This window comes from Felis catus, chromosome D1 (assembly GCF_018350175.1).
Source record: "Felis catus isolate Fca126 chromosome D1, F.catus_Fca126_mat1.0, whole genome shotgun sequence".
Lineage (NCBI taxonomy): Eukaryota > Metazoa > Chordata > Mammalia > Carnivora > Felidae > Felis > Felis catus.
In genome coordinates, this window is record NC_058377.1 from 21092261 (window position 1) to 21103632 (window position 11372).

At 42.1% G+C, this 11372-nt stretch overlaps 1 protein-coding gene across 1 annotated transcript; it reads left to right on the top strand.

Moving 5' to 3' along the window:
• The first annotated feature begins 9032 nt into the window (after nt 1-9032).
• On the top strand, nt 9033-10035 carry LOC101096260 (olfactory receptor 149-like). The gene has a single exon (XM_003992509.2). It carries the CDS (start codon nt 9082-9084, stop codon nt 10033-10035), a length of 954 nt encoding a protein of 317 aa, XP_003992558.1. The 5' UTR covers nt 9033-9081.
• Nucleotides 10036-11372: the final 1337 nt, after the last annotated feature.

The window sequence follows — 11372 nt, forward strand, 5'->3', positions numbered from 1 at the left end:
GAAAATAGAAAGCACCATCTGTACTTTCAGGAACTGATGATCTGGGCAAGGAGCCCAGGAGAGAAACTGAGCTCAACTCCCATTGGGCGTCCTCACCCTGCAACTCTTTCCTGGCTGCAGAGACTTGGCCACAGGAGGATGGCAGATAGCACTACCTCGAGATTCTTCCACTCACAGTGAGCCCAGTACCTTCCAGAGCAGGGTACCATTCTCTACATAGACTTAATGAAACCCAGTGCCTCTTTTCCCCAGTTGCAGCATAGTCACGCTGGGATCATGTAGCATGTGCCGTTCCTCTCCCAATTGAGCCGTTGCTTCCTCAAAAATAGTCCATGTGCTTCTAGTATCTGATTGACTAGAAGAAAACCAAGAAAAATCTCATGCAATGAGCTAAGCCCATGTACTGTTTCTCCTACCAGCTTCATCAGTTTTTGCCTCAGATATTTCGATGATCTCTTGTTAGATTGTGTACACATTTAAGATAATTGCATCTTCTTGGAGAATTCACCCTTTCGTCAGTATGTAACACCTATATCCCTGATGGGTTTCCTGGTTCTGAAATCTGCTTTGTTTGAAATGAGTATAGCCTCATCAGGTTTCTTTCTTTCTTTTAAAATTTTTTTGTAATGTTTATTTTTGAGAGAGAGAGAGAGAGAGCTGGGTAGGGGCAGAGAGAGAGGGAAAGAGATAATGCCAAGCAGGCTCTGTGCTGTCAGCACAGAGCCCGACGTGGGGCTTGATCTCACGAACCCATGAGATCATGACCTGAGCTGAAACCAAGAGTTGGACGCTTAACTGAGCCACCCAGGCACCCTGTGCCAGCTTTCTTTTGATTAGCATTAGCATGGTGTGTGTTTCTTCACCCCTTTACTTTTAATCTATGTACATCTTTATATTCAAAGTAGGTTTCCTATAGACAGCATATACACTTGGGGCTCATTTTTTTTTAATTTTCTCTGACAATCTTTATCTTTTAATTGACGTACTTACCATATTTATTTATTTTTTTTATTTAAAAAAATTTTTTTTTCAACGTTTATTTATTTTTGGGACAGAGAGAGACAGAGCATGAACGGGCGAGGGGCAGAGAGAGAGGGAGACACAGAATCGGAAACAGGCTCCAGGCTCTGAGCCATCAGCCCAGAGCCCGACGCGGGGCTCGAACTCACGGACCGCGAGATCGTGACCTGGCTGAAGTCGGACGCTTAACCGACTGCGCCACCCAGGCGCCCCTACATACTTACCATATTTAAAGTAATTATTAATATAATTGGATTTATATCTATCGTGTTTAACTGTTTTCTATATGTTGCATTCTCCCCTCCCCCTTTTTATTTTGCCTTCTCTGGTTTGAACTAAGCATTTTATGTGACTTACTTTTATCTCTACTCTTAACATCAATTATATTTCTTAATTTTTAAAATTGTTGCCCTGGAACTTGCAATATACATTTGAAACTAACTTGAAGTTCATCTTCAAATAGCACTATACCACTTTCTGTGTAGTGTAGGCACCTTATAACAGAGCTTTCTTAACCTCCATTCCCACCACTATGGTATAGCTGCTATTCATTTCTCCTACCCATATATATATAATGATTACCCGGGACGCCTGGGTGGCTCAGTTGGTTGGGTGACTGACTTCGGCTCGGGTCATGATTTCACGGTTCATGGGTTCAAGCCCTGCATCAGGCTCTGTGCTGACAGCTCAGAGCCTAGAGCCTTCTTCTGATTCTGTGTCTCCCTCTCTCTGCACCTCCCCTGCTCATGCTCTGTCTCTGACTCTCAAAAAATAAATAAATGTTAATGATTACCCAATGCTTTGTTATTGTTATTGCTTTAAAATTGATCTTCTAGGGGTGCCTGGGTGGCGCAGTCGGTTGGGCGTCCGACTTCAGCCGGGTCACGATCTCGCGGTCCGTGGGTTCGGGCCCCTCCTCGGGCTCTGGGCTGAAGGCTCAGAGCCTGGAGCCTGTTTCTGATTCTGTGTCTCCCTCTCTCTCTGCCCCTCGCCTGTTCATGCTCTGTCTCTCTCTGTCCCAAAAATGAATAAACGTTGAAAAAAAAAATTAAAAAAAAAATTGATCTTCTAAATCAATTAAGAGAAAACATTTATTCCACTTTTATTTATTTATTCTCCAACACTCTTTTTTTTTTTATGTTGATCTGAATTTCTGACCTAGATCCTTTTCCTTCTTCCTGAAGGATCCCTTGTAACATTCCTTGCAGAACAGGTGTGCCGGAAATGGGTTCCTTCAATTTTTGTTTGGGAAAGTTTTTATTTCTTCACTTTTGAAGGGAAATTTTACTGGAAGAATTTTATATCCTATACCTTATTTTTTTTAATTTACATTTTAGTTAGTTTACAGTGCAATATTGGTTTCAGTATATCCTATGCTCTTCAAACATTTTAACACTTTAAATATTTCACCCCACTCTTGCCTTGCTTGTGTAGTTTTTGATAAGAAATCTACTATAATTCTTCTTCTTTTTTTAAAGGGTAAGTTGTTTCTCCCCCACTCAGGCTTCTTTCAAGTTTTTTCTTCGTCTTTGGGTTTTTGTTTATATATATAATATATATTTATTTATATTTTTATATATTCAAATATATATATTTTAATATATATATATATTCTTTATTCCCCCTTTTGTAAGGATGCTATACTGTCTCTTCTAGGATATATGTTGTTTACTAGAAAGTTTACTTTTCTTGAACCTTGACCTACTTATATGCTCATCCCATGGAAACTGGATACTGTAGTTTGCTTGGCAGATGGGGCTATATCTCAGACCCTGCTAGATTAGTGATAATTCCACTAATATCTGTCTGCTATCTCTGATCCAGAAGCTGTTCCAGTATTCTAGCCTGATGTGGCTACCTGAACCATGTCCCAGGCTTTGATAATGGGAGTGGGGACCAGATACAAGCATGTGAAATCACTTAGGAATTGGTAATGACTGAGGACACCAAATCATTCAAGAAAGTTCCATGTATTCAACTCCCTGATATTTCTATCATTCCCATCTCTCCACCACCAAAGATGTAGAAACTATGAGTTTTATTCCCACATTTATTACTTTAACTCCTCTATTAGGTGGATCACATCTCTTTCATAGAAACCATTAAATTGTCAAGAGGTCAAACAAAGAAACTGAGCACTTTCCTACTAGAAGAAAAAAGAGAAGGAAAGAAAAGAAAGAATGAAAGAAAGAAAGAAAAGGAAAAATATCAGCCTTAAGAAATTTATCACCCTTTAGCCATCATCCTACTCTTTTCCATTTTTGGCTCATAGTTCAATTCTTCCCCAGAGTTCTTGCAGTAAGGGAAGAAATTTTCACTTGGCCATTTCCCCCAGACCCCAGTCTTGCCAACAAACAATAAAGCACCTGTCACTGGACCAAGAATGCCTAGACTTAGCCTTGCTATTTATAATCAGAAAGTTCTGCTGAATGATTAGTTGAGAAACCAGTTGTTTCTGGAATATGCCGGTGACTTACTTAAATTCCTGGAGTAGAGGAAAAAGGAGTTAAACAAGGTTTTCTCTGATTAAAACAAGGATGCTTTCAATATAAGGGAAATTTCCCTGCAAATATACCATAGCAAGACATCTCTCTTGTGGAATATCTACTGAACTTTCTGGGACTCCTACCCTATGAAATAGGACATGAGCTGAACAAGCTGCTCTCTGTCGCTCTCACGCTTTCTCCCATAGTGTACGGCCATAATCTTGTCAGAAAACACTACATAAAAACAGTAATGACTGTGAGGGTATACATAAGCCTCTTCTAAATCTCGAGAATGAATCTACTATTAACTCTCCTCTTACACAGGGACAGCTGCTGTCTGTATGGAGTCATTTTTGGAAGCAGTAATGATGTAGTGGAAAGAGGGCTCAGCCTGGGAATGCCTAGGTTCCTTTGTGGTCTAACTTTAGGAAAGTCACAGATGCTCTGAGTTCCAACCTCCTCATTTGTAAAACAGGGCTCATAAGGGCCACCTTACAAAGTTCTTGAGAGAATTAAAATGACATAAAAGTGCACCAGAAAACTGAAACAATCACACAAGGAAAGTGATATTAGTTATGAATAAGTATTTGAAAGTCAGAATTAGTTCTGAACATTTTTCTTGATAACCGAAAGGAAAGAGTCATGTTATCTTGGATTTGAGATGCAGCTCTACTACTGACCAACTTTATTACCTTGATTAAATTGCTTAAACCCTATGAGGCTAAATCTCCTACTAGAAATGGGGGAAATAAGACTATGTGCCTAATAGAGTTCTAGTGAGAACTGAAAGAGATAATACATGTAGACCAGTCAACACAATTCTAGCACATACGCACAATAAATGTTAGCTTTTATTAAAACTATAGTCTAAAAATAAAAAAATCTGTGGTCTGTTCACTATGACATCTCAACAGGCCACTCTCATCTTGTGAGACCCTGCCTGAGTAGCATCTGGACTCGCTCCATGACCTATGTTTCTCCTTTCAAAAAAATGTTTTCACAGCAGTCTTGGTATTACAATAGTTACTTTTGTAACCACTACGGGCATATTTGTCATTTCTTTTGTATAGGGGTTAGTAGAATTATCATCATTAAATAAACATTCCACTTTTATTGTGTTAGGTCAGTATCATTGAAAAGTTTTACAGTATAAACAAAACCAAATGATTTCATAATTAGTAAGAACATTGATTCAAGTTATTCATCCAAATTGACAATATTTTTTTTTATTTTTTTTAACATTTATTTATTTTTGACACAGAGAGAGAGCATGAACAGGGGAGGGTCAAAGAGGGAGACACAGAATCTGAAACAGGCTCCAGGCTCTGAGCCGTCAGCACAGAGCCCGACGTGGGGCTCGAACTCACAGACTGCGAGATCACGACCTGAGCCGAAGTCGGACACTTAGCCGACTGAGTCACCCAGGCGCCCCCAAATTGACAATATTCTTAATGGCACACCTACAAGATGATTCTCTCCACATCTTGGATATTTCTAGCGACAAGGAGCTAATCATCTCATAAGCTTGCGTATTTCACCTATGTACATTTTCTAATAAACACTTTCTTTCTATTCTGAAAATAAATCTTTCTACCATATCTGTCTATGATTCCCGAGTCATCACATGGAACAGTGTATATCAAGACTACCAGCCATGCAAGCACTTGAAGACCACATTATATCTCTGTTTCTGTTTCAGTACAAAACTCAGATCTCTGGCATTCATCAAAGCATAATGCTTGAAAGCATTGTCTTTGCAATTAGAATCTCAATTCAGTTTCTTTCTAGCTGTGTAATCTTCAAGATATTTCATCTACTTTTCAGTTTCTTTGTCAAATGCCACCTACTTTATAAGGTTTCTATTGGAGATTAAAAGTAATAATGAATTTAAAATTTAGCATAGTACTTAGCTTGAGGTAAATGTTTACTATGGATTAACTGAATATTAGCTATTCAATCATTTTTCTCAATCATTTTGAGAAGGTTTATAGCCTGCTCCTTTATTTAAAAATTTTTTAATGTTTATTAATTTTTGAGAGAAAGAGAGACAGAATATGACTGAGCAAGGGGCAGAGAGACAAAGAGAAGGAGACACAGAATTCAACGCAGGCTCCAGGCTCTGAGCTGTCAGCACGTAGCCCCATGTGGGGCTTGAACTCATGAATGGTGAGATCATGACCTGAGCCAAAGTCAGACGCTTGACCGACTGAGCCACCCAGGTGCCCTATAGCCAACCCCTTTATTTATACGGGTCCTCTGCTATGGATGCATCTAGTATGTAAATATTTCTCTTTAGGAGTACTGACCTGAAGGACACATCATGATAGGAGATGCATAATAAATAATCATTAAGTGTCTTTCATAGTGATGTTTATCACTATTCTGTCTTTAATAGTGATGTTTATTAGAGATAACTGTATAGTCACATGAATGTACAGATAACCTCAAAAGCAACTGACAGGTAATATAATAAAGCCTTGAGAGTGTACAAGACAACCAAAAAAATGATAGAATTGAAGCTCATTCTACCATGTAAGTGATCTTGAAGGAACATTGTTATTTCCCACTTTACAGCATCTCTTTCTGATGATTTTATTGCTATTATTTCATAGCTGGATGATAAATAAGGTTAAAAAACTAATTGCTCCCTCAGAGCTATCTCTATACCTCAAGTACGACATAAGGGAATCTAAAAAAATTTCCAAGGAAGCAATCCAGGGAGAGTGAGTGAGTGTAGATCTTGATTGTACAAACCCTATGAGACTCGGTTCTTTATAAGTAGGAGAATTGAAGCTCCTTTGGTTAGAGCACTCTGTGTTCTGCTCAAGACAGTAAAGGTGAGGTCTTGTTATGACACTTTGGCAAACTTGACTGTTTTCTCAGGTGGACGATGTGAATATCCAGACTGCTGCCCGTATCTGACTGCTCGCCTCTGCCCCTCACACATGAGCAGGTCCACACACAGGAGCTTTTCTGGTCCCTGGGCACATCTTTTTCCTAAAATAGACTTATAAATCAAACAGGAGTATAGAATTATAGAATATCCAACTATAAGTAAGGACCAAAGACCTCTGAGAGCCTTTTTTTGACCAAGAAGAGGTGATCCAGAACTCGTAAAAATTCGGCATTGCTAGGAGACACCCTTCAGGTATGACTAGAATTTGTAATAAGAAGCAGGTTGTCAACAGCCTCTCTCCCCCAGGATGTCACTGTTTCCCTCTCTGCTATCTTCAATTTTGTCTCAGTTGCAGGGTGGTATATGAATGACTCATTTTGGCTTGGTCATTCTCTTTGGCGTGTTTTTCAGTGTCACTTGCCACAGTTTATGATTGGAATCCCCATGTTGCATGTGACTCTTTCACTTGAAAGCTCTTTTTTTTTTCAGTATATGAAGTTTATTGTCAAATTGGTTTCCATACAACACCCAGTGCTCATCCCAAAAGCTGCCCTCCTCAATACCCATCACCCACCCTCCCCTCCCTCCCACCCCCCATCAACCCTCAGTTTGTTCTCAGTTTTTAAGAGTCTCTTATGCTTTGGCTCTCTCCCACTCTAACCTCTTTTTTTTTTTTTCCTTCCCCTCCCCCATGGGTTTCTGTTAAGTTTCTCAGGTTGAAAGCTCTTGTAGTGGGGCTGATATTAAGTTCTAGTGTCAAAAGGATAGAAAAAGTCTGTTGTCTGATCTCTAAAACGGAATTCTATCTTAACTAGGTGTGCTATAAAGTCAAGACTGGAAATAACCAGGAAGAAGTAAGACAAGAAGGCTTATCCTATCTTACTATAAAATGATGTGAACCCATCTAGAAGAGTGTCATTGCTCGCAGTGGATGGCTGTCTTAAAAGCAGAGGCAGGGGGCGCCTGGGTGGCGCAGTTGGTTAGGCGTCCGACTTCAGCCAGGTCACGATCTCACGATCCATGAGTTCGAGCCCCGCATCAGGCTCTGGGCTGATGGCTCAGAGCCTGGAGCCTGTTTCCGATTCTGTGTCTCCCTCTCTCTCTGCCCCTCCCCCGTTCATGCTCTGTCTCTCTCTGTCCCAAAAATTAAAAAAAAAAAAAAAAAAAAAAAAAAAAGCAGAGGCAGAAGGCAGTTTTCCTAGTGATTAGGAGTACGAAGCAGCCTGAGTGAAATGAAACCCGTCTGGGTCTCAGCTCTGTCACATATTAGCTTAGTAACCTTCGGCCACTTGCTGAACTTTTCCAAGCTTCAGTTCCTTGATTTGTAGATGAGGATAGTAGTAATAGCTTCTTCTTATAGGTTTACTTAAATGAGTCACATTTGGAAAGTGTTGGGCACAGTCCTTGGAGCACAGTAAATATTCATTAAATGGTATGTATGTATATGCACGTGTCTGTGTATTATTGTTGTTGTTGTTGTTATTAAATGAGTAGTGGGAGGAAGAGGTCTCTGTGTCTTCCAGGCACCATACCCTGCTCTTGAATGGTTTGAGCTGTTCTTTGACTTTCCACTATAAGGGTCCCTGTATTTCTTCATCACGGTAACATGAAATTGATGCTTTCTTGCTGTTCCTATTTCTTTTGCTTAGTATTTCAGAGTTGCCTCAAGTCTCCTTAGGAAAAGTTAAAAGCACCGGAACCAGAGCAGTATCACCCAAAAGATATGGGGCTATAAGACCTTTCAAGTCGGGAGGGATGTAATCTGAAGAGGATATGGTCTAAGTCTTTTCAGTAATTCGTTTCATAAAACATTTATTTACAAATAGTTACAGAATGCCATCACCAAAGGAAAGCACTTAAAGAAGGAAGTTTAAGATACATATGGGGCGCCTGGGTGGCTCAGTCAGTTTGGCGTCAGCTCAGCTTCAGCTCAGGTCATGATCTCGTGGTTTGTGGGTTTGAGTCCCACGTAGGGCTCTGTGCCGGCAGCTCAGACCCTGGAGCCTGCTTCGGATTCTCTGTCTCCCCCTCTCTCTGCCCCTCCCCTGCTCACATTCTGTGTCTCTCTGTCTCTCAATAATAAACAAATGTTAAAAAATTTTATTAAAAATAAAAAAGATACATAAAATGAGCACTTATTATTAGGGTTTATGTTTTTGCCAGATGCCCTCACAGACATCTCATAAACTTTACTAAGACAGCCAGGATTTAAATGAAATGCTCTGATTTCTAACACATTTCCCCCTCCCCCTCCCCACCTGCTGATTTTTCTAAAGGATAATGAATAGTGGAAGTTTGTTACTCAAAGATATCATGAGAGTATAAAAATACAAAGACGCTTAAGGAGAGGAAATACTAACGAGAGAACTGAACAAACTGAAAAAGGTTTCTCAGCAGGAGAATATTTTGTATATACTCTAAACCTCTGATCTCATCATAGAGAACAGCCATCAGCCTCTCTAACACACTCCTTCCAGGAGTGGGATGGAGTGTGGTGCTGAAATTGGCATTTCTTACTACCTGATATTTTGATATACATCTTGCCACTCATAAGAAGGCCGGTGTTGCCTGTTAAAAACACAATCAAAGCATCCATCGGTGAAAAGCTTGATAATTTGATGTTGGTGTTCAGACTTAGGTGTTGTGGGTTCCGTTCAGAGGTCTGCCTTTCTCACAGCTATGAAGAATCTCTCAGCAGTGACTGAGTTCATCCTGCTGGGCATCCCACACACGGAAGACCTGGAGACCATGCTCTTTGTCCTGTTTTTGGGCTGCTACGTCTTCACTCTTATGGGGAACCTGCTCATCCTACTGGCGATTGTCTCCTCCACTCGGCTTCACACCCCCATGTACTTCTTCCTGTGTCAACTGTCTGTGTGTGACATATTTTTCCCTTCTGTGAGCTCCCCCAAGATGCTCTTCTACCTCTCGGGGAACAGCCGGGCCATCTCCTATGCGGGCTGCGTGTCCCAGCTCTTCTTCTACCACTTCCTGGGCTGTACCGAGTGCTTCCTGTACACGGTGATGGCCTACGACCGCTTTGTCGCCATCTGCTACCCTCTCCGCTACACGGTAATCATGAGCCACAGGGTGTGTGCCATCCTGGCCGTGGGGACCTCTTTTTTTGGCTGCGTTCAGGCCACCTTCCTAACCACTCTCACCTTCCAGTTGCCCTACTGTGGCCCCAATGAGGTGGATTACTTCTTCTGTGATATCCCGGTGATGCTGAAGCTGGCTTGTGCTGACACCTCAGCCCTGGAGAGGGTGGGGTTCGTCAGCGTGGGCCTCATGCCCCTCAGCTGCTTCCTTCTCATCCTCACCTCCTACAGCCGCATTGTCTGCTCCATCCTGCAGATCCGCTCTACCGAAGGCAGACGCCGTGCCTTCTCCACCTGCAGTGCCCACCTCACCGCCATCCTGCTTTTCTACATGCCGGTGGTCCTCATCTACCTCAGGCCCACCCCAAGCCCCTGGCTGGATGCAACTGTTCAGATCCTGAATAACCTGGTCACCCCCATGCTGAACCCCTTGATTTACAGCCTCAGGAACAAGGAAGTAATATCCTCTCTGGGGAAGGTGCTACATCACTTGGGCTTCCTTGCTGACCAATTGTACAGAGAGAACACTAGTTAAGGCTTCAGCTGAACTTGGTAGCGTATATAACAATTTTATGTAGTTGTCACACATATTTTTGAATCTGAAAGGACAGGCATTATACCATTTATATAAAATGGATTGTCTCCATTTTACAGTGTGGGGACTAAGATTCTGAGGCCTTAAAGTGGCTTCTCGAAGGAGCCATAAAGACTGAATGGCAGAATGAAGACTCTAGGGCTGGTTTCCTGACCCTGGGACTTTTACTGTCTTGAGGAGTTCATACTGCTGATGAAGGAAGGAGGCAGCTCTCCCCAGGAGGCCAAACAACCTGGACCTTCTGCTTCCCAATATTTATCTTCTGCCTCCTCCTACACTCCCTCCTCCTCTTCTTTCCCCCTCACCCTGGCACTTCTTCCTCCTGGCTGCGGTGATTGTCTCCTCAAATGCCACATTGGTTAAGCCCTCGCTTTATTGGTCTAGGAGTTGTTGAAACAAAATGGGAGGGGTGCATGCCCAAGGCTTCAAGTAACACCGTAAGGAAACGTAAACATGTTGTGCAAAGAGAAAGTCTTCCAGCTGGGGACTGAGGCAGGTCTCTGTGCAAAGCAGAGGTACTTACTGGTGTACCGTCCCCTACAAACCCTATCTGTCAGGCTTAGACCCGGAGCAGCATTTTGATGGGATGAGGATTTGGAAAAGACAGACGGGGAATCCATGGAGGGGTGACTGGGCTGTGATTCCCTTTGAACTTGGCTTTGTATTGCTCACTACCACCAGGGGGCCATGCTGGGTCCACGCTGTCATTGTGTGGTGACTTTGGCTTTTCTGTTTACCGAAAAGTTTGGACTTTGGTCCCCAGTCCTATAATTCTTCATTTGGTGGCTGAAATATGCTAAGAATGAAAAATGCGCTGTTTCAATATAGTAGACTATTGTTTGTATGACTGGATGCAATGAGAACAGGATTCCACTTGGGGAATACAGTTGCGATGACGTTTATTCTAACGGTGATGTAGAGAGAGAAGACCACTGGGCGGAGGGCAATGGAAGAGGAGGGACAGAGGCAGAGACCAGGTCTCTTCTCCCATCTGTACTTCTCAGAATCAGAGAGCAGCCACGGAACTTGCCAGACCAGACCAGTCCCACTGGGTCTGTGTGCCCTCTACCTGTGGCTGAGCCAGTACAAGCTCCCGTGGCAGAGTAAACTCTTGCCTACTCTCTTCTCGTAGGCTCCTAAAATCCCTCTCAGTGCTGTTTTCTCCCTTGTTTCTCAGCAAACAAGAGCTTAAAAGGGAAGGCGGAAATACATCTGAAGTAATTTCAAATCTAGTGTATCCCAAAGCCTTTTCAAGCCTCTCTGAGTCCATTTGAAGA

Excerpts from the sequence above, each read along its gene's own strand:
- LOC101096260 (XM_003992509.2), top strand. The coding sequence starts at position 9,082 with ATGAAGAATCTCTCAGCAGTGACTGAGTTCATCCTGCTGGGCATCCCA.